The following is a 23,474-nucleotide window of genomic DNA, read 5'->3' as shown; positions in this document are numbered from 1 at the left end:
GACATTTAAACCCCAATTGGTTCGTGTCGATGGTTCCTGCAAAATCACTATCTTGTGCGCCCAGATTCTTTGGTTGAAATCTGCCCAGTGGTTCTTGAGAAGCAGATGAAAATGTGAAAAGTTTACAACGACAACGACGACGATGATGACGACGACAGACAACGGACAAATTGTGATCAGAAAAGCTCACTTGAGCCTTTGGCTCAGGTGATCTAAAAAAGAGCACAACTAAGTTTTAAGACACCAGGGCCAGAAAACAGAAGCACCAACAATAGCCACTGTAACACACGGAAGATACCGGTAGTCATACATGTAAGTGTTCAGGTTACAGTTATTTTATAATGTAGAATAGAGATACTCAATTATAATACTTCAAACAGCAGCTTCAACGTTACACGTTCATTTTACTTTTATAAGTTTACGTTTATTGTTTTTTATTTATTTTGCCCTATTTTGAGATTTAATACTGTATTTAAAATTTTGCACTTATTTCAATTGTCCTCTGCCATTTATTTTAATATCAGAAGTTCAGACTGGGATTTTCATAAACAAAAAACAAGATATATAAATGACCAATACACATGTATTTCTATGTTCAATATATTTCTTAGTACTTACAATATTACAGGTATGTGCAATTATAAATACATAAATAAGAAATTGCAGTCCATTTAAAATCATTTAACTTACTAAACAAATATTTCTTCAAGAAAAAAATAAATAATCAAGATCATTAAATTCGTTCAATGTACACATGATACAATATTGCATATACATTTGAAAAGTAACACATTAACAAAGGAGAACGGATGGAAATAAGGGTACAGACATCCTACACTACAACATAATTTCTTCATAAGAAAAGACCTCATGTCTACAGGGAATGCTAGTAAAGCCTTGACTTGAAACAGAGCTGCTAAAAAGCAAATTGGAATGAATTTAAGGGAGGCAACTCTAGGTTGGACTGGACATGAGCATTCAGTTGAATAGATACACTGTGTCCAGTGCTATGTCACTGATTTTGGCAATATCTTGATATGCTGGAGTAAAAGTTAGATATGAACCACTCCTCTTCCCGGGACTACATGTTCATTGTAGCAGAAGTAAGGAACTTAGATCTCTTCTTCTGTTTGATTTGTTCTGTCATCTTTTAGAGGGAAAAAAAGAAAAAAATTGTTAAATATTTTTTACAAGTGTATACAGTATATTTTCGCATTGTTGTATACATTTAAATTTTTGGCAATAGATAATGTGCAAAAATCAATATTGAAAAGGGCAAGGGTTGCAGTTTTGTAGCATCTGAGAGAAATCTGACCTGTTCTTTGAGCTCAGTGAGCTGTTTGGACAGGTTCTTAACCAGCTTGTTGGTGGTGTCGAGCTGAGCCTGGAGGTTCCGATAGTCGCTCTGCTCCCCGTCCCCGTCCTCATTGGTCAGCGACATGGCTCTCATCCTGGGGAACCAGTCCAAGTTCTTATCCTAGCAAAGCAAATATACACTCATTTTTCCTCTAATATTGTGCACGAGAAGGCATACCTCCTAACCAAGGATCAAGTAAACAATTTGTAACTTGAATGTGTAATATAATGTTTTAAATTTAATCTAGCTGTTTGAAATCTAAAAGCTCTGCGTATTGAATGTATCAATGAAAAATATCAAAGACATATTTAGTCTATGTAATCTGCCATACGATGATTAAAGGTTTATATTTGACTTTACTTTAAACGCATTGGTCAGTCTTTTAATGAGAAATCGAATATTCTCATCTTCATCAACCACTGCCAGAAAGGGCCTAAATAAAATTTTTCTTTGTTTGGAATTTCCACACGCCTCATTGAAATACCCCCAAATGAAAAAATTTTATTGGCAAAAAAAATAATGAACTTTTTTTTTCATTGAACCAATTTTTTTTTTGTTTCTTTGTTTGTTGAGAAGATTAACTGATAAGACAATTTAGTTGAAGCGTCAAATTTAAAACCTGGTAATGGCTGCACGATGGATTTATACTTTAAAAGTAATGAATGTATGAAGGTTAATCTGCTATGTTAAAAAGAGCAAAGACTGATATTTGATTGATGTTCATAATAAACTTTTTATATTTCAAAAGCATTGCTCATTAAATTTGCAAAGAGTACCCATAGATTAAGACTATCGACATATGGACATAAAAGAATAGTTGAACCTCCAATTTGAAAAAAAATAAAAAAAATTCTCCCTCCTTCCTTGGTCTGAAAACTCCCAGGCTGCAATTCCAACAACAAACAATCAAAATTAAAAGTATATATGGTAATCAGGATGCAATAGACATACCTTGACCATTGTGTACACATAGCTTTCTGGTCCGGTGAACTCAGTGTGGTCCTTAACCTTCACAAGGACAATGAAGTTCAGATAGTGCCACATGTTGTGTTCATTAGACTTATGCTCATCAAAGGACACAGACTTGTTGTCAAAATTGCTGCGGTTCAATCCTAGAGTAAAACAACACAAAGATATACAGGGAAAATTCAAGCTTAATATAATCAAATGAATAGTTTATTCTCCAAACTTTAATGATCACTGTATCATAATGTATAAAATTTCAGCAATTTTCATTTTTTTCATCAATCATGCTGACAATTACATGAACATGGGTTTCAGCTTTCTTACCACAAACAAAGCAAGTATTTTTAAGAATTTCATCTTTTTGCTGCTTTTCACTCCTGAGATCCGCGAATGTGTCGATGATGACACCAAAGATGAGGTTTAGAACGATGATGATGACAATGAAGAAGAACAGAAGATCGTAGACGACACGGGCAACAAACAGGTTCTCCTGCAAAGATTCGGAAACAATGTCATCTACACATTCAAAGAACATTTAAAGGTGATCCCGAATCTTTTAATTTAGAACTGATAAATGTAAATAATTGATGAACCATATATTTTTATTGGAGCTATTGCTTTGTTGAGAGCATTTGCTCTTTAAACATATTATATTTTAGTCTTTTCTAAATTTTTTGGTCAGTGGGACTGATCAAATTCCTATCAGTATAAAGCCCATCTGATCAGCAAAACATCTTTCTATTTCTAGTTCTACTAGTCAGAGCAATAATTACAACTGCATTCCACTACTTCAATGCTAATTCTTTTTAGGAGTTTACTCCTAATTTAGTTGTACAAAAAGACTTGGACGTTAATACACTGGACACCTGAAGTACTGACCTTGCTGTCTGGCTTTCTGAGTAGATCACCGATCCCCCCGCCATTCCTCAGCCCGTGGTTCAATGAGGTCAGGATACACATAATTAGGGAATCACATACTCTCTGCTTGCCATCCTCTCTGGAGTCATCCTCTACAAAAAGAATCAATTTATCTAGGAAAACACTTCTATGTATGACTGAGGAAAGGTTAGTTAAACGAAATGGTACAAACTATTGTAATGCATGATGAAAACTACTATAATAATCCACTTCTTAGCAATGAAATAATATCAAACATCAGAGAACAGTCTGATTAATGAAAACAAGGTTAAAGACAGGAATAAACAATTTCAGTCCACTCTCCTAGTGACTTAAGTTGTTAAATTAGATGCCATTGTCGTAGAGAGACATACCGGCTACTTCCTGTCCCGCAGACGCTGAATAATCTACTCCAGTGCAGTTTTCTTTGTCACAGAAGCCATTGGCTGTTTCATTAACTGCTGTAAAATAGAAAAGTCCATAAATAAATGTCAATGAATTAGATAGGCAACAAAATTTATCTTGAGATTATCGAAAACTGTCTTCAAATGTTTCCATATTGATCAATTTCACACTAAAATTGAATTTTTGTCCAAAAAAAACCCAATTTAATATTTCAGGTGTAAGAAAGACAAGAGACTTTTAGGAGCAGAACTTTCAGTTAATGGCCAACCAACCAACACAATTCTGACAAAAAATGCCTTCACTCCCATTCTTACTGACAGAACAAGTAAGCAGACATTTCCTACCTTCTGCAATAAGCTTTGGAACCGGCTCCACTTCCATCAGGAAATCGTCCTGGAAGCAGATATATCCTATGATGGAGAAGAGATAGATGATGATGACTGCCAGCACGGCCGTCAGGATGATGGAGCGACCATTCTTGGTGACCGACTTGATTACGTTCCACAGTGTCTCCTCTCTGTTGATCACATCCAGGAGCTACAACAAAGTCCCCAATACAATAAAGTCCCCAATACAATGATTCTAAACAGACCAAATGTCTAAGTTCTAGACAGACAAATGTCCAAGTTCTTTTAAACAGACCAAATGTCTAAGTTCTAGACAGACAAATGTCCAAGTTCTTTTAAACAGACCAAATTTCTAAACAGACCAAATGTCTAAGTTCTACAAACCACTAATGCAGAGTTTCATTCCATATGACAAGCATCATACACATAAAATCAAAAAGCTTGACCATGATTTAGAGCCAATAAGATCAGCAAAATTGTTTCGGATTTTTTTTGTTAAAAAGTAACAAATTTTTTAAAATCATATTTTCTAAGTCTAAAATCTCACTATAAAATGTACAAATATCTCAATCAATTACATGTTAAGTAAATGAAGCTTGTTATTCTTTTAATGCAAAGTAATACATGCTCTCTTGTAAAAGTAGCTCAGTTATGTCACACCCTCATTCTGTAACCTGCTACTGGATAACAATATACACAGTCATGTATATACCCCAAATAAAGGCCTGCTGAGCAGAGCCAGCACTTTTGAGCACTCACAAAATTTTCTCATCTAATTTATTACAAAAATTTTAGCAATCATTCACTCTGCTGTGCAGACCTCAGATCAGTAGTGGTAACTCACCAGTATGCTGTAGAAGAACTCGTGCACACAAAGGCCCAGGATACACACCACCAGGTAGATGATGTGGTACATGAACCTAAAGTCGGTCAGCACCTGCCGCGGCTGCTTGGTGAACGTGCCCTGGTTCCCCATCATACTTATCAAATATATACCTTTATTTATCACCTGCACAAAAAAAAAACCAAAATCTGTTTTATCATTTTGTTGCATTATGTAGCAGCTAAGGATACTTGCAACTATCCTGAATTTATTTAAATTTGGAAGAAAAAAAAATCCCTTTCAATGTTTAACTCTCAGCCTTAGAAATAGGAACAATATCTTTAGTACTTACATTAAATGCACCTAATAACCACAGTGTGTACTCAAGTCCAACTGAAAAAATAAACCGGAAAATGGTGGATATAAAAAAGGTGCGTATGGCGAAGGGATTGACTCCGACCATGGTAACCAAGGCCAAGGAACCAAACATGGCCGTCCAGATCAGGCCAGACAGCTTAGGATCCAGCTCTGTAACAAAAAACACTCAAGGTCATCAGGACACAATGTATGGCTTATTATTCACATAAATAATTTCTTAATAAAAGGTAAGCATTTATGTCATACCAGACTACAAAACATTATACAATTCTGTTTTCTTATTTATCAATTGTGTTTATAATTACCAAAACCCTTCAAGGTTTTTTTGTTTTTTGTTTACAAAAGTGAAACATTTACCTTTTTTGACCTCATTAAATGGGTAGAAGAATGCCACTAGGAAGTTGAGCAGCACAGCAAACTGAAAGGTGATGCTGCTCCAGAGGGACATGTGACTGCTGAACCAGGACAAGTACGGGTTGGCTGACCAAACAAACAAAAATATAAATACAAACACAACAAATCAGATGTCTGGTCAGGGATTAACAGAAAGGTCAACAGTCTATAACACTCCTACAAATTTCTTTTGGTTTATTTTGTCAATTTAATTTCTGGAGACATTTCAGTACAGTTTTCTGACATTTTTTATCAATGTTATCAAGCTCTTGCTGCTATAGACTGGTATTTGTATGATTGTATTCAGTCAGAGGTTAGCAATTTAACTTTCAGACCAGAACACAATCCTTATTAGAAATATAACCCAAGTTTAATGTGCACAAAAAAATCAACTGTTTCATATTTCAATACAAGAAATACCTCCAAAAAAAATTCCTTATCAAGTATTGGATGTAACATCTTTTATTACAATAATTACAATGACTAAGTTGACTCACCCCTGAGTTTTTTCTGCCACCTCATCTCGGCGAACATATCCTCGACCTTCTCGAAGAAGTCTGCGACCTTTGAGCCCTGTTCGTCACGCTCTGTCGTGTAGTAGATGCGAGTCTTGGTTTCCTCCGTCAGGTACTCGCAGATGTCTGGGATTGGGAACACGATTCGCTCCATTGTTCGATCCTGTCGCACAATCTGATTTAAGAACAGACCATATGTTTTAAAACTTCATAGGTGAACCAAATCATTCCAATAAATCAATATGGCTATTTATAAGAGTTTTTCACATGCCTGTTTATTGAAGTAAGATAATCTACAAATCCACATGCATTAATAAAGTACATAAGAAAAATGTTAAAGATATTATGTATTGAATAACATGATAAGGATTTAGCAAAAATTTATCAGAGCTGTATAAATATTGCATTTAAATATTGTATTCATTTTTAACAAAACTGAATTTAACAATTATTGAAGCTGGTCTTAATGACAATTTAAGGTAAAGAATTGCTATCCATGCGATATGTTAAGGTTGAATCTTTTAATTAATCACATGTATTACTTTCCAAAGATTTTGTTAAACAGTGGTCAAAATAGTGTGATATTTTAGATAAAGAATATTAAATATCAGTCATTAATAAAAACAAAGTTTGAACCTCTATCTGAGCTGTGTGTTTTTCATAGAACTCCAGAGCCTGATCTCCCCACAAATCTCCACTGGGCTTCAATAGCTGGGCCAGCCTCTCGTTGTGTAAGGACAACTGTGTGTAAAGAAAGGGAGGTCAAGTGGCAGAATTTAAAACACCTTTCACAGCAATGCTTTAATGAATATAAATTTAAATGACTTATTCTTGTACAAAAAGTATTCATGAATTTCAGAAGAACCTTGAGGTCATCAGTTGTTTATAATTTTAACATTGTTTAATCAGGATATAAAGTGATGGCTGTAGAAGTATATTGTCCACTATTGAAACCTGGTTACCTGGTGTATTTTACTTGTGTAGTCAGGACTTAAATGCTGTGTCTGACAAATATCTAACCTGTGTTGCCAGGATGTACATGTTGTGCCTTACAAAGACCTTACCTGTGTAGCTAGGGTGTAAATGCTGTGTCTGACAAATAACTTACCTGTGTTGCCAGGATGTAAATGTTGTGCCCCACATCTTTGGGTGAGGCATCCTTGCCTTCCTCTTCATCTTCATCATCAATGGAAGCTTCCTGGTGGAAGGCATTCTTAGCAATGTCAACCTAGACAACAGTAAATCATCTGTGTAACAGAGGCCTGTGATCTTGTGATGTGTTAGTATGTTCACAATATTCAGATGATTAGTTTCTACTGGTTGAATAAAAAAATCAAAGGATGCAATACAAAATGAATATTTAAACTGTAAAGTGAATTTTATGTGATCAGTATTCAAGCACAATAAGAACATATATGTTTGTTATACATATTGCAAGAAGCATTATCCAATATATAAATAATAATACAATGTACACTAAAACTCGTATCTGGTTATATCTGGTGACTGTATGTCATACCATATAGTACATGTATCTATATATCGTACAGAATTAATGCATTGTATTTTGTATGAAACCATAGTACAGCATGAACATGTTACAGATGAACTGCTCACAAAGTGAAAATAGGAATTCAATATAAAAATGAAATAGAAGTGAAACCAAAATCAGAAAAAAAAGGTATGACTAATACTGAAGGGACGAGTACATTCTTGTCTCGACTCACGTTCACAATAGTGCGGCTAACAGTTTATACACCCAACGACTAGATCATCACTAGTTTTATTCAGATCACTACTAACACCAAACCTCTCTCTACAGTGAATGAAAAAAGATAAGCAGTAACAAAAAGAAACAAAAACCAGATTGAAAATAAAAATAAAGAAAAGGAAAAAAAACAACATGAATGCATTTCCAATGAAATCATATGTAGAGATGAGCCTGCTACACAACCATGCTAGAGCTGTAAGAATGCAGAGATTGAGCTACAGGGTGACTGTTTGTAGAACCTTTGAGACTACTGATCCGTCCTGTGTAGCCAGTTTAAAGATCGTCCCTAGAGACGACACCTGCCAGAATAGGAACAATCTCTTTATAACAGTCTGTATAATGTTCATAGTTATCTCCTTTCCATATATAGAAAGAATTTTTCTCGTTAGCTTATAGAATGTGTTAGGTTTTTCATAATTATAAATCTTTCAACATAGCAATGAGAGCTATTTTTGCAGGATATCAAAAGTATGCAAATAACTAGAATTAATGATGTACATGTATGTCTTATTCCAGACCTGTAGAGTTATAAAAAATGGGGAATATCATGTATTAAATATTAAATGCATGTATAAAATAGAGGATTGTTGACATGAACACTGTTAAGTTTTCTACTTTTAGTAATTAAATACTTCACATTGCAAAATCAATGTATATATAATATATAAGCATATACAGTGTACGAGTACTTGACATCAATTGCATTAGTTTTATATGCCAGGCTAAGCATTAGAGCCGACACAGTACATTATGAGTTATGTCCATGTATACACACATGGAAACTTAAATGATTGTAGAACCTTGGAGACCAATTGTCCATCCTCCTTAGCCATTTTATAGACCTTCCCTAAAAACTTTATCTGTCAGAATAAATAATCACTTAATATCTGATAATAGCTAGTAATGTGCTATCAGTGTATGGATAGCTACTGAAATATACATTTATTTAATTTTATTCATTTCATGAGGTGCATATGGAAAAGTGGGCAAGTAAACAAAGAATTAATGGAATGTACTCAAATAATTTGAAAACATTGACTTTTCATCAATTGTTCATTTTTTTCTTGAAATTACTCAAAAATATGTTTTGTATCATCTAATCGGTTTTTTAAGCCAATATTCACAGAAACAAAATCATTGCTTAGAGACAACCAGATACATGGCATAAGACATGTACAAATAAGTCTATCAGTGATACTAATCAATGTAGTGGCTTCTACAGTATGTGGTATTTACCAGCTGCTTGGGATTCATGTTGTACAGAATCCGCTCAGCATTCTCACTGTCATGTCGACTCTCCATGATAGCAAGGAGACATTTAGAGGCATTGTTCTACAATACAATATCAACAATGCAGTTTCATTTATACATGTAATTTGAAGAAAATTTGCTAAAATATGAAATACTACTATTTATACACACTGTTACAATAATATCATATTAACTATCTCTTATGATTGAACATTTACATTTATAAATCATAAAATTACCTGGTATACACAATTTTCTAGCTTAAAATTTTCATACAATTTCGTTCTAAAATGATAAACTGCGAAACATGTTCTACATAAATTATGTACATGTAGTAGATCAGCTGGTAGACCGTGGTGCTGAACTTAGTATGAACATCCTTGAATCACACAGTCCTTAAAATACTGTTAACCAACAATTATTTGCATTCCAGAAATTTTTGAAAGGTTCGCAAGGACATCGTCATCGCAAATATATCGCGCCGCAAACCATTCGTTGTTGAATGGTTGTTAAAACAAGACTGGTTTGGAGAAGGCTTGGCCACGAACATTAGTCATCACAAACCAGTTTATCGAAAGTAAATTGCGAAATAAAGTTGTCACAAATAAAAGCTGGTTTACAGTAATCTGAATACTGAGACTTCAGTCTACCTTTATATTGCCTTAATTCAGTTTATAACTTAATTCTAGCAGGTGTTACCTTAAGTTCCAGTACCAAAGCTAGCTTGTTCTTTCCCAGAGGATTGATCTCATTCAGTAACAGGGCGATAATGATGTCAATCCCATTGCTTTCATGCATGGCTATGGCATTCTGGAAAAGTCAGTATCAACTTTAAGACAAAAATGTTCACTATCTTTAATGTTTGTATCTCATTGGTCAAGATTTCTATATAACCACAATAATTTGTAACTACCATAAGTTGATTCAAATCATTACTCAATATTATCAAATGTGAAAGTGCATGAAGGTGTTATCCAAATCATATACAACTACAATTATTACATTATACTAGGCTTATACTGACTGGATCCTGGTTTTGACACCTTTACCAGATAAACCTGGCTTTCTTACTCCAGGGTTTACCTGGTTTTACTTAATTGTCACAGGTAAAATCCGGACTTCCCTACACCTGTGTTTACCTGGTTTTACTTCACAGTGACACCTGTTCAAGGTTTACTTGGGGTTCCCCACACTTATGTTTACCTGATTTTCGTGGCATGGTCCCTGGCAGTACTCGGTGAGGCTGGTGAGGGCCTGGATAATCAGGTCCACATTGTGTTCATTGATGTATAATCCCAGCAGTCCCAGGCCCCCCGTGGTGCTGCCACAGATAGAGTCCAGGAACTGTAGAGTCTCACATATCAAGTTGTAGGGCTTGGCATGGTTAGGTTGGTTGCGCAAAAAGTTCTATATATTCAAGTATTAAATAGTCACAATCAAGCAACATTTCAACATGTGTGTACAAATATTGTAAATAATTACTAATACTTGATTAATGTAAACAAAATGCTTCCATTATTTTACTTAATAACATCATATAATTTCTCTAGAGAGGATTTATCATTTTAGTGTCAGATCATAATGATTGTATCAAACCAAATTAATTTGGCATATATATAGCCAATCAAATGGCCAGGCAAAGAAAATTTGGCATTCCAAGAAAATAACCGTTTCATCGCCCTCTCACCTGGAGATCGGTGTTGTGGTTCTCACAGAGCAGCTGTAAGAAGCGCAGGATGTACTTCATCAGGGCCACATTGGGGGGCAGTTTCTTGTCCTCCTTCTCTTTGTTGGCTTTCTCCAAGGCCGCCTCCTCACTCCCTGGGTGGGGCCCTCTCCCCTCCTCCTGCTCTTCTCCCTGTCCTCCCCTACGTAGCATCCGAAGAAGGCCTCCAGATTCTTCATCTCCATCCGTTCGTCGTAATCCTATTAAAATCATTAACACACTGTAGATGAAAATTCCTGATGATCTGTTCTTCTTTTTATTAATATTTTTTAAGCTACCATATCTGCTCAATCAACTTTCTGCACCCTTAATTTATCTATCTTTAATCTTTGATCTTCAAATAAGTAATCAAAATCTTCCTCATTTTCTTCTCTCTTTAACCAAGTCTTTATTTTATTTAATCCCTGCACAAACTCTTTTCCACTTTGTTTCAATAGCTAAGTGGCATTTCTGTATATATCTAAACACCACATTATACATGATTTAATATTTATTTTTCTCTCACATATCATTTATATTACTGCTCTCTTACCACTAAATCCTTACTTCTTTATTAAAAACATTTTACTCCAGAGTCTCTTTCTTACCCTCATCATGCTTTCACTGAGTTGTCTCCCCTTTGACTTACCCACTCTATTCCTTCGTTGTACTTCTTTGTTTTCTTTCTGCTCTTCCGTCTTCTTCTCCATCTCCCCAGTACTGACCGTTATTCCTTTTACCTCCTCCCTGGCCAACACCATTCTGCTGTAGAACACTTTTAAAAAGGTCTCAGAATTCTTGTCTTTGGTCAGCCTTTTGTAGATGGATTTCTATGGAATGAAAAATAAAAAATTTACAAAGCTAGAAACATATGAATAAAGAATTACAAAAGGAATTTTGTTTGTACTTTCTAAGCATAACATTATGGATCTGTAAAAATGATTTCAGTTCAAAACAAGATATTTAATAATATATCATTATTTTAAAAGTTTATAAGAACTAATTTCTACAAGTTTTCACCTGTCTCTGTGCTTACCAGTATACTGTCTAAATGTTTTACCTGTATCTCTGTGTTTATATGTGTTTAAGTTTTTACCTGTTTCCCTGTCTAAATCTGTGGATGTTTACCTGTATCTCTGTATTTACCAGTGTTTACCAATGTTCGAGTGTTTCCTGTGTCTCTGTGTTTACCTGTGTTCAAGTGTTTACTCATATTTCTTTGCTTACCTGTGTTTAAGTATTTACCTGAATCTCTGTGTTTAACTGTGTTTAAATGTTTATACCTAGATCTCTATGTTTAACTTTGTATTCAAGTGTTTACTCTTATTTCTTTGCTTACCTATGTTTAAGTATTTACCTGTATCTCTGTGTTTAACTGTGTTTAGATGTTTATACCTGGATCTCTGTGTTTACCTGTTTACATGTATCTCTGTGTTTACCTGTGTTTAAGTGTTTACCTTTACTTGTGTTCAAGTGTTTAATCATATTTCTGTGCTTACCTGTGTTTAAGTCTATACATGTATCTCTGTGTTTAACTGTGTTTAAGCCTTTACCTTTACCTGTGTTCAAGTGTTTATTTATATTTCTATGCTTACCTGTGTTTAAGTATTTACCTTTATCTCTGTGTTTAAGTATTTACCTGTATCTCTGTGTTTACCTGTGTTTAAGTGTTTACCTGTGTGTAAGTGTTTACCTGTTTCTCTGTGATACCTGTGTTTAAGTGTTTACTTGTGTGTAAGTGTTTACCTTTATCTCTGTGTTTTACCTGTGTTTAAGTGTTTACCTGTATCTCTGTGTTTGACCTGTGTTTAAGTGTTTACCTGTATCTCTGTGTTGCCCCCCTCCAGCAGGGCTATCCCCAGTTTGACCGTCTCGTGGAACACCTTGTTGTTTGTGTTGTTGGTGTCCCGCACTATCAGGTCCACAATCAGATCTACAGCTCCCTCCTGCTCCAATCGACACTGAGAACACCAAGCTCATTGTTAAATTTTATGAGGAGAAAAGATGCCCAATTTAAAAGTCACATTTCAGAACAAACTAATCAGCATGTGGATACATTTCAATGCTTACCTGAACTTCAATAAGAGATTTCCTCTCCCTCCCTAGGGCGAGATTCCTTGATCCCCCGTCACCCCCTCCCCTACCGCCACCACCCTCTCGCCCTCGGAGGGGCACTTTCTCATAGTACTGGGCAAGCAAGCTTTGTCTCAAGGCCTCTCCCTATAACAGAAATCATTCTTATTATATCACACAGATTACTTTTTTATAAGTTCAAATCACAGAATGAGACAAAACATTGTAAGTGATTATGAGAAACAATGAAAGGAAGACGAAATAAAATTCTACAAAATTTGCAGGCCGGGTGCTGAAAAGTTAAAGTGACATATTGCTGTAATAAACTATCTCTGCAAATTAAATACATATACCATAACCTTCAGATACCATATATTGTTATATAAATATATTGTTAATTAGTTATATTTACCACATTTTTATAATACAACATATTTACATTAAACTTTTATGGAATAAAAACTTTTCCTTCAGTATGGTAAGCATGTACTCAGAGCTTTGTATCAATAATTGTCATTTTAAGATATACAATGTATTATGTATTACAAAAATAATTTATATTTTCAATATGTCAATATATCTCTTAAGGAATCCAGGCAAAGAAATGGTAACTAGTTATAATTGTATGTACAGATGGTACACTTGTATATGAAAATAGTACTGAATGACAGTTCTTTTTGGTAATGCTTATATAAGCAAGTGTATAAGCCTGTCACATAAGTTCTGTTTCAACACCACCACATACTAATGTAGTATAATCATGGTGTAAGAAATTCAAATTTTAAAACTTATATTCACGGCTGTAATTAAGCTCCAATGAAAATCTACTAACTACATATAGCTCTATATTTGTTAGTAAAATATTCATAGTGTTTATGATATTAATGTGTGTGAAAATCGTTGCAAGGTTTTACAAATCAATGTGCGTATTTAGCAAATAAATGACCCCGTGGAAATAAATATGCTAAAGTTAGTAGTATTATTGATATTACATAATGAAACAACATAAAAACATGATTGCATATGAAGGGCTTTAAAATGATTGATAAAACAGAAATATATTTATATCTACACTCTGAATATGCACTAAGAATCAATATCACTAGAAGTGAAAGGATTGAAGACTGAAGAAAAAAAGTTGTTGTTCGAAAATAAAATAAAGAGACTTTGGTCTTCCGGCCAGCGTTAAAGACTGAATAAGTAACAAACTTATAAATGAGAAGGTAATTTTTTTTTTTTTTCAAAAGATATAGGAGGTCTGGACTGGATGGTCACGACCATTTTTAGATTATATTAATTTCTTGAGATAAAGAGTTCTGTATTTCACTTAAGATTTAGGAAAATATTCTAGCTAGAATATTTGGATTTTGTGTACATTAGCAATAGTTTATTGAAAAAAAAATATCATCAATTAAATTTTAATGTAGATCTGATAGGCAATTGTCAATCATTCAGTTTCCTTGAGTTTGAAATTACCTAACATTTAGACTGAATGAATAACAAAATAATTAGAGGATGATTTTTTTTATTCTGTTAGATAATTGAACTCATTTTACAATTATCTTACATGTAAAAAAATTACTTATTCAGCTCTTGCAATCTGCATACTTCATTTTTTTTTACTCTTATACTGATATACCATATCATCTTTTCAAATAAGTGTTCGACTGTGTGTCAGTTATAAAGGGATCTACAGCCTGGCACTCAGAACAGAGAGTAGCAGGAGAGAGCTAAGATACAGGTGAGTAGGAGAGCTATGATACAGGTGTACCCTGACAGCAGGTGCCCCGTCCATGCATGCATCTTACCCTGCGGTGGTCATCCAGTTCCTTCTTAGTCTTGTTATCCAGCTGATGAGAAAGCAATGGCAAAGGAGATAGAACAAAAACATTAACCTCAAAGCTGGGAGAATTGTACATGTTATAAATCCCCACAAGGAATTTGATGAAAGCAAGGTTCTCGAAAGCAAAAATCAATTAACGCAAGATCTTATTATTTCTAAAAGCTTTGATATCTTAACAAAAATAAGATTTTACATCAAGTAAACTTAATTTTTTTTTTATAAGGAAAAATGTTTAGGATGGAATTAGATTGAAATGTTATACAGGAAAATGTGCCCAATTTAAAAAAAAAAATTTCAGAGAACATTATGGGTAATTTTTCCCACCTTAATTGCAGCAAACCCAAACCCAAACAATGCAAAAAATAATACACAATATACAAAGACTAAGACAAACAACATTTACACACAATTTGGCAACTAGCTTTATTTCCTAATGATACATCATTAATATCACCCCTGGATTAATATGAAGGAGGTGAAAAAGATTGTCATGTAATTTTGTCACAGGCATTAATTGTAAAACTGCACACAGAATTATTTCTAGTGAAAATGTAGTCATAACAAACTGAGTTAATATCCACCAATTGATTATTTTGATATATTGTATGGGAGTAAGGAAACACTATTGGGTACCTTTTCTCCGTATTCGTTGTCGACCGTCATCATTTCCCTTAGAGTCTGTAGAACCTTGATACACAAACTGTCCTCCTTCTCCTCCAACAGACACTTCGTATGCCGAATCAATCTGTAAAAAAAAAAGTCTTAAGGATCAGTCATTAACACTCTTTATATTATATAACATGTATAATGGAGGATTTTAATTTAACTATCAGTACATGAAATCTACACAACAAAATTTCTGCACCAAATTTGTGATCAATTTATACGTGTCATAATGGTAATTAAAAAATATCTAAAACTAGTTTGTGAGGTTTTTCTCTCTCGAAAAATGAGTGTTCAAATCATCAAAATGGTTTGTAATATTAATGACTGACCTAGATATAAATCCTCCAATCTCACACTTGGTGCCCGGAGGAAACAGTGCCTCTGGTGTGTGCAAGACATCAACAAGGACAGATAACTCAGCCTGTACAAGGGGACGTAACTGCTTCTCCAGCAACACAACAATTTCCTGTAGAATAGAAAGTCAGTTTACTTAGTACTTATAATAATTAAGTCATTACACAGAACAAACCTACATGTTTTAAATTTGGCAATATTCCTTCCAAAGAAACATTGTTTCTGTTATCAATCTGAAAATACGGTAAATGAAATTGTAGATCCACACGTCAAGTTTTTTTTTATCATTTTTACAACCATTTGTATCTTCTGATTATTCATAATTACTTTGCTTGTAGATCCTCAAATACATATCATGAGTTAACCTGAAGACCCTCCATAATGTATCACAACTTTAACTGTAACAATGAATCAACAGTTTACATGTAGGCCCTTTTGATGTATTATGCCTTTACCTGTAGGCCCTCTATTGAGTAACATAACTTTATCTGAAGGCCCTAAAAAATGTATCGACAATTACCTGCAGGCCCTCTATGATGTTCCTGTAGTCGCGGGATACAGAGGCAATGGATTCACGTTTATTCAGTTTGGCATTGATCCAGACTTTGGCTTTATTCATCACGTTGTTGGATTTCTCAAACATCTGATTAACCTGACTATCCAGGTCCACAGGGATGGCGATGCCTCGATTCTTTGCTGTTAACGAAAAACCATCAAACATCACATTGAAAACCTACTACAAGGCTTCTAGTCCAATTTTAAGCATATTCCGTATATACTCGCTTATAAGCCGGCATTTTGGGAGTAGAAATCTGAATAAAAAGTAAGGGTCCGACTTATAGGCGTGACATACAATCAGATAATTTTTCCACTGAGTAAAACTTTGTTTTTGGGTGCCATTTTGCTTCCGACTTTTGACTTGCGATCCCTATACTTGACATTTTTATTTTTTAATTACTAAAAAGATAAACACTTAATAAATACATTGAAAGTTTCAGCGGTATTTCTTAAAATATGGACAAGGTTTATTTAATAGTATTTTTTATTTATACGCCTGAGGTGATAATAGCTGTAGGTATAACTGTACTTAAAACAACACAAGCCAACACTGAGTTTAGGTGGCTAATTACCAACCCTAATCAGTCAGTAGGGGATAGAATCACTGTCATTTTATTTCCAGTAGCATTTAAAATAGTATTTTAGCTATAATCAAGTTGTAATGAGTGTTTAAAAAATATAATGGCGTCCAAAATCGTAAGTTACAAACTTCAAGAAAGATAACTCTGTTTACAGAAAATTATTAAAAAATGGCGTCTAAAAGCAATCTAGTGAGATTACAGAACAGCAATTTCTGTTTAATACTTAAAAAAATTAAACACAAGAATAATTGCTGGTCTTATTTGTCTTCATTAAAAAAAATAAAGATCGATTTATAATTATTCATAATTAATTACACATGAGGTGATAATAGATATATTGGTGGCTGTAGGTGGCATGTCACCTAAAACAACACAAGCTAACACACCACTTTTAAAAGGGGCTATACCATCTTAATCAGTCAACAGGCGATCAAAATCACTATCATTTTATTTTCAATAGTATTTTAAATATTTTCATAGCTTGCACCAATTTTCATCAGTGTATAATAAAAAAAAAAATGGCGTCCAAAATCGAAAGTTATTAATCCAGGATAGATGTCTTAACTGAACACAACACTTTTAAAATGCATTGCATCTAGAAATGATAACAGAGGGGTCAAACACCAATAATTTTTTTATCTAGAATATATTCATGCTTGATAAAATGTGCTTATTTGATTGGCAATCTGTAGACTGATTATCCAGAAAAAAAAATTACCCGACTTATAAGAGGGTCAATGGCAAAATCTTGAAAATAAACTTGAAAAATGGCAACCGACTTATAGGCAAACAATACTTATAGGCGAGTATATACGGTACAGTTAAACAGTACTTAAACATAATGGAAATCAATTTGAAGATATCAACTTGGTAACCTGATCTACAGGTTGGTAGACAATTTCCAAAGAGAATACTTTAATTAAAATAATGAAATTCTTCGTCTGTAAACAAAACCGTTTCTCAGAAATTCCAAAATTTGATTCCCCTTTTCACTGAACTAGAAAGGGTTAAGATTTCTTAGAAAAGGACAAAACTCAAATTTGAAAGACCTTTGATTAACCCCTGAACAACCTTACCGATGTCAGCCAGACACTTGATGCAGGTCTCCACGTGGTACTTCTGTGTGCCGGTCAGCCATGGACAGTCTGACACTCGGAAAGCTCCCTGTAACAGCTTCACAAACACTGGCTGCCGCGACTGAAACACACCAAAAATCCCATTACATTCCGTCAGTAACCAGAATTCCTTAATATTAATTTTTATGCCCAATACTGGCATGCTTCTGAAAATATACACCAATAAATTCATTCACATACTGAACAATGTCAATATAAGAGATAAGTAGCAATCGTGTTTTTATTTGAATTCAAATTTAGGTGTAATAAATCAAGTTAATAAAAAATTCAAAATTTTCATACTTGATTATGAAGGCAATTAAAAATATTAACAGTGAACTGTGCTTCAATAAACTGGTATTGATTAATATCAAATACATGTACAAGCTAATAAATCAAACTCGGGGAACTAAAAGTCATCAGCAAAATATGAAATAAAAAATCTAAAATGTAGAATTGAAACACGTCTACAGCATGCACATTATGCATTTTCTTAAACTGTTGTGTAACTAAAGACATCAGCTTTCATAATTTTCAGGAAGACCCAAATTAAAAAAAAAAGTGGCCAATAATCTTCAGTATTTGACCCCCCCCCCCCCCCAATAATATAAACAAGTTTTGTTGATTTCAACTATTAATATAATAATAATTTTCAGGCCATGCAAACATTGAAAACATATTCTGCAGTCAGTCTGGCAATCAAGACATGATATATTATATAGTCCACAAAAAGCATGGTTTCCAATCCCTGATAAATACGCCATATCTGATTATCATAATATTATTATTATATATTATACAACAATTCATTAATCAGACAAAGACTATTTCTTACATATACCATCTACTGATGGCTGTATTAACCTTAAGCTTTGTTACAGAATACAATTATCACTGTGACAGAAAAAACCTAAATTCCTCCTCCAAAAAATGTTACAAGAAAATTACTAAATCTACAAAGTTCACTATGTGAAAATGTGTGTTGTGTGTTCTTCATTAAAGCTGGTCTTTCTTCTAAGAACAATGCCCTGCCATCAAGAGGGCAAATATTAGAGACTAACAGTGAACATCTCTTGATAGAAGTGAGGAGAAAGATTTTTAAAAAATCATTCAATGGATATAACTCTAGGAGTGAGCTGCTTAAAAAAAATAAGATCGATAACTTCTATATCAAAAGGGCCAAAGAGGTGCATCCTAATTCACACCACAACTGATGTTTGAAGCAGAAATTGGTAAGTGTTAGAAATGAAGGGTGGTTGATATAACTAAGACTGATGGAGATCTAAAAGACAAAGTCTTCCTATGGTGTAATGACATACATTGAAATCTAGTCACTGAAAATGTCAACAGCAAAGTGAGGCATTACAAGGGAGATAAATCTAACAGTGAGTGTACCTCCTATGTAATGTCAGCAAAAATAATGGAGGAATAAAAACATACATGATAAAAGTATGTGATTGTACATATTAAAATAAAAGCTTGGAAAATTTACAATAAAATATTCATAGATTGTATGTAAACTGCTATCTCAGAAAAGCAGATTGGGGAAATATGTCTTTATGAGGATCCAACAGCAGAAAAATGTGTGTATGAGATTTGATATAACCAACATGATGAATATAGACAAGTGTGCTGTTCAACTACTAGATAATTATTTGGCTGGCATGAAGATAAAACCTGTAGTGAGATACCATTACCCACCTCCTGGAACAACAAAATGAGGGGAGTGTAACAGCTTGTCAAATCGGAATAAAAAAAAACAAGATTATAAATACTTGTCAATTCGGAATCAGAGACTGCATATAATGCCACGTAATATCAAACATGTACACATACAGTGTATCTAATATATACAGATCATTGCTGTCCATTGAAATCATCTATTGCTTACTATCGAATTTTACTTGTTGTATGTCAAACTTTAAACCATATGTTAATAACTAAAAGGTTATTTAAATAAAATTAAAAGACCAATGCATTCAATTAAAATACTAGATATTGGGGTATTTGAAAGTATCAATACAGGTATTTCAATGGACATCGTAACAAAATTTGTTCATAAAATGAATTAGAGACGAGAGAGTTACTACTGAAGTATAGAGTGTGTATATGGATACTGACAATCACACAGACAGGGGCAGCACATACTATACTTACTGATCTCTGAGAGAGAGAGATGAAAAGAGAACCATGTCAGATACAACAGCAAGGATATTCTGGACAACTGTACACTATCTTATATCACAGTTTTTTGTTTTTTAAGAGTAGATTGACAATGGATTGTATTGACAATGGATTGTATACATAAGGTTCCCAGGTGTGTCCCCTATTGTACCTGTAACGTCGTTGTTTGGTCAGAGAAAGGTGAGCTGAAGAAGGTGTCAATCACGTTCATTATGGTCACCGTCACATAGTTCTCCAGGGCCAGGTCAGCATGCTTCCTGTCTGTGGTTGCCGTGGATACCTAAAATAACAACAAAATTCATTTACATATTTCTGGATATTAGTGCCTTGAATAAATTAACTCTTTGAAAAATAGTACTAATTTATAAGTAGAGTAATGTTATTAGTTCATGACTTATTTGCTCTGTATTCTGTTTCTAAAGTAAAATTATGGAATTTTTAAAACTTTCAGGTTGGCATATAAGAAAGCAAGATGTATACAACAAACAGCATGCATGTGTATTTTGTCACAAAGAGTTACCTACCCTGCCCATATCGTCCAGGAAGTCTTGAAACAGAGTCCACATATGAGTGCTGGTGTATATCTCCTTCACCTCAACCTCCGTGTCTATGTAACAGTGGTTCAGGAAGTTTATGTAAGCTGTTTTTACCTAAAAAGACCAAATCAAATTTTCATTCATCAAACCAAACATTAGAATGAGTATTACATGCCTTTACTGCCAAAAATAATGTGTTCAATGGCAAATTGCCCATTACTTAAATATTCAATTTTCTCTCTTTAAGTTCATCGATCTTTAAGTCCATCATGGATCAACAAGAGCAAGTTTGTGAAGTAAAATAAATAGACAAATGTCCCTTATATGATATTATAATACCAAAGAATAGAAATAGAGGACTTGTCCTTCACCCTTGTATGAGACAAAACTGTAGATACCTCTGGGATACAGTCCTTATGAGTGACCACGCGGACAATGTCATCCAGGGGGAGCAGGGAGTGACACTTGATCTCAGTGTAGACGTTCTTGCCCTCGGTACACAGTGCCAGTAGCTGGACCAGGTTGATGTGGTAGATAAGGGGGCTGGCTGGGTCACACAGGTCATGCTCCGACCGCATCAACTTCACAAACTTCTCAAAGGATGTCTTATCATTGTAGAACAGCAACACTTCCTCTCCAACATTAACTAACTACAAGAGAGATATCAAATCATGAGTAATTATAAGTCAGAGAGAGAGAGAGAGAGAGAGAGAGGGAGAGGGAGGAATCTTTTTAAATTACCAGTATATTCACCTCTGTATTGAGAGAAAACAATTGCTGTGAAATATACATTATATTCACCTTTTCATGAAAATCTTTTGATGTAAAGATTACTATATGTAGTACACAGATAATACGTATATTTGAGCGACACACATTCTATATTGATACTTGGTTTGAATACCTCTGCCATGACCATGTCCTGGGTCTTTTTGATGAACTCCCCCTCTGCCTTCACCACAGTCTGTAGGAACCTAAGGTAGGGGACGTGCCGGCCCTGTGTCTCTATACAGTGGACAAAGTGCTGGATGACGCGCTCCGTCACCTCGTTACACAGGTTCTTGTTGTCCAAGAAAATGGCCGTCATTGTCTCGGCCTCCAACAGCTGACAGACAGAAGGAATAAAGCAATTGTAGTTTGTGGCTTTATATATACATATGTATTTATATAATGATGTACAGGGATTTAAAGTATTTTTTATTAATTAATGATGACCATCACTAAAGATGAAGTAAACCTTACCGTAAAAATTAAGCATATAATGACTTAAACATAAGCATTTGTTTAAATCTGTTATAAATTTTATGTATTTTTAAAAAATCTCATTTTTGGTAGAAAAATTCAACTGACATTTTTTGTAATACTTTCCTGTCTGAAATTCAACCTTTAATTATGATCACAGTATATTAAAGTCTGCTAATACATCTGATACAAAGACTTTAACATGATTGGTCTTACCCCCGGGGTGAGGAACAGCTCCAGGTATTGGTGGAGGAGGGCCTGGTTGGGGGCATTGGCCAGACAGAAGCTCTGAAGGAATGCGTGGGCATACTTCATTATCTCATGCATCCTCACATCCTCAGTCTGAAATCAACAGAATGCACTTATATGTACAATGTATATCATTGTAATGAGTCTGAGCTTTCTTACAACTAAAAATAAAATGATTCCTGGTTTTACATGGAATTCCAAGAAAGTTCAAAATAATTGTAGCATGTATAGGGCACATTACTGTTTGAATATTCATACATAAATTGACCCATGGAAGAGTAAGTACTTAATGCACTAGTTTTCTGGAAGGGATATGTAGTCCTTACAGTTTCATATGAGATCTGGAGAAGCTCCAGTACTACATTGGGGGCACTCATGTTCCGTAGCAGGCGCTGTTCATGTTTCTTGGGTTTCTTGACCCCAGGTTCTGCTGTCTCCTGAATACACAGTCTGGTCAGCCTCAGCAGGATCTAAACAAGTAACAACAAATAGATCAGTTGTCCCAACAGTAACTTAAAGAAAATCTATGGCCAATACAATTTTCTTAATTTTCATCTGTTCGTGTACTTTCAAGCTACATGACTTTATTAAAATTGTATGGGTGCATGCACTTAGTTTGCAATACATGCATACAGTACAGTCTAAATCCAATACTTGACAATATCAGATGGGTTATCTCTACCTGTTTAATCTTCTTGTAGTTCTCTGCAGATGTCGGGTCAATGGGCGGCCCTAGATCAAGGTCAATGGCAGAGCCCCTCTCTCCAGAAATGTTCTACAAAGGAGAGTAACAAAATTTTAATGAGCTTGGGTCATCACTACAGTTCTGATGGTGTTTCCTTACTGAGATCAGTCATCATACTGAGTACACTTTGATGTAGGTAGACTATTATGAGGGTACCCCATGATGTGGGTACCCCATGATGGGAGTATACTGTGATGTGGGTATACTATGATGTGGGTAAGCCATGGTGTTGGTACCCAATGATGTGAGTATCCCAAGATGTGGGTATCCATGATGTGGTTGTACTATGATGTGGGTACACAATAATGTGGGTACACTGATGTGGGTGTACTATGATATGGGTACACAATGATGTGGGTGTACTATGATGTGGGTAGACTATGTTGTGGGTACACCATGATGTGGCTACCCTATGATGTGGCTACCCTAAAATGTGGGTACCCCAAGGTGATGTGGGTATACTATGATGTGGGTACCCAATGATGTGGCTACCCTAAGATGTTGGTACCCCAAGATGTGG

General features: G+C 34.6%; 1 protein-coding gene across 13 annotated transcripts in view; it reads right to left on the bottom strand.

Annotated features, from left to right (window-relative positions):
• Positions 1-565: 565 nt before the first annotated feature.
• Positions 566-23,474, bottom strand: part of LOC128157813 (inositol 1,4,5-trisphosphate receptor type 1-like) — a 73,270-nt gene continuing 50,361 nt past the window's right edge. For 7 of the 13 annotated variants that reach the window (XM_052820446.1, XM_052820444.1, XM_052820451.1 and 4 more), the window contains 33 exons: positions 22,892-22,984; positions 22,536-22,679; positions 22,177-22,302; positions 21,623-21,823; positions 21,117-21,368; positions 20,707-20,832; positions 20,334-20,462; positions 17,960-18,080; positions 16,265-16,440; positions 15,720-15,856; positions 15,358-15,469; positions 14,690-14,731; positions 12,879-13,028; positions 12,629-12,769; positions 11,458-11,638; positions 10,791-11,029; positions 10,307-10,510; positions 9,803-9,913; positions 9,089-9,184; positions 8,092-8,151; positions 7,190-7,309; positions 6,718-6,822; positions 6,064-6,256; positions 5,531-5,653; positions 5,148-5,323; positions 4,817-4,981; positions 3,970-4,162; positions 3,595-3,681; positions 3,203-3,333; positions 2,648-2,813; positions 2,309-2,469; positions 1,316-1,477; positions 566-1,147 (listed from right to left, as the gene is read on the bottom strand). In XM_052820446.1, the coding sequence (XP_052676406.1) occupies positions 1,082-1,147; positions 1,316-1,477; positions 2,309-2,469; positions 2,648-2,813; positions 3,203-3,333; positions 3,595-3,681; positions 3,970-4,162; positions 4,817-4,981; positions 5,148-5,323; positions 5,531-5,653; positions 6,064-6,256; positions 6,718-6,822; positions 7,190-7,309; positions 8,092-8,151; positions 9,089-9,184; positions 9,803-9,913; positions 10,307-10,510; positions 10,791-11,029; positions 11,458-11,638; positions 12,629-12,769; positions 12,879-13,028; positions 14,690-14,731; positions 15,358-15,469; positions 15,720-15,856; positions 16,265-16,440; positions 17,960-18,080; positions 20,334-20,462; positions 20,707-20,832; positions 21,117-21,368; positions 21,623-21,823; positions 22,177-22,302; positions 22,536-22,679; positions 22,892-22,984 (4,689 nt within the window). In that variant the 3' untranslated portion in view covers positions 566-1,081. Of the gene's footprint in view, positions 1,148-1,315; positions 1,478-2,308; positions 2,470-2,647; positions 2,814-3,202; positions 3,334-3,594; positions 3,682-3,969; positions 4,163-4,816; positions 4,982-5,147; positions 5,324-5,530; positions 5,654-6,063; positions 6,257-6,717; positions 6,823-7,189; positions 7,310-8,091; positions 8,152-8,652; positions 8,713-9,088; positions 9,185-9,802; positions 9,914-10,306; positions 10,511-10,790; positions 11,030-11,457; positions 11,639-12,628; positions 12,770-12,878; positions 13,029-14,689; positions 14,732-15,357; positions 15,470-15,719; positions 15,857-16,264; positions 16,441-17,959; positions 18,081-20,333; positions 20,463-20,706; positions 20,833-21,116; positions 21,369-21,622; positions 21,824-22,176; positions 22,303-22,535; positions 22,680-22,891; positions 22,985-23,474 lie in introns of all 13 variants that reach the window. The other 6 variants (XM_052820443.1, XM_052820453.1, XM_052820452.1 and 3 more) reach the window with 4 other exon arrangements.

The sequence above is a fragment of the Crassostrea angulata genome, chromosome 8, assembly GCF_025612915.1.
Source record: "Crassostrea angulata isolate pt1a10 chromosome 8, ASM2561291v2, whole genome shotgun sequence".
Taxonomy (NCBI): domain Eukaryota; kingdom Metazoa; phylum Mollusca; class Bivalvia; order Ostreida; family Ostreidae; genus Magallana; species Magallana angulata.
This window is presented reverse-complemented; position numbering and strand designations above follow the sequence as displayed.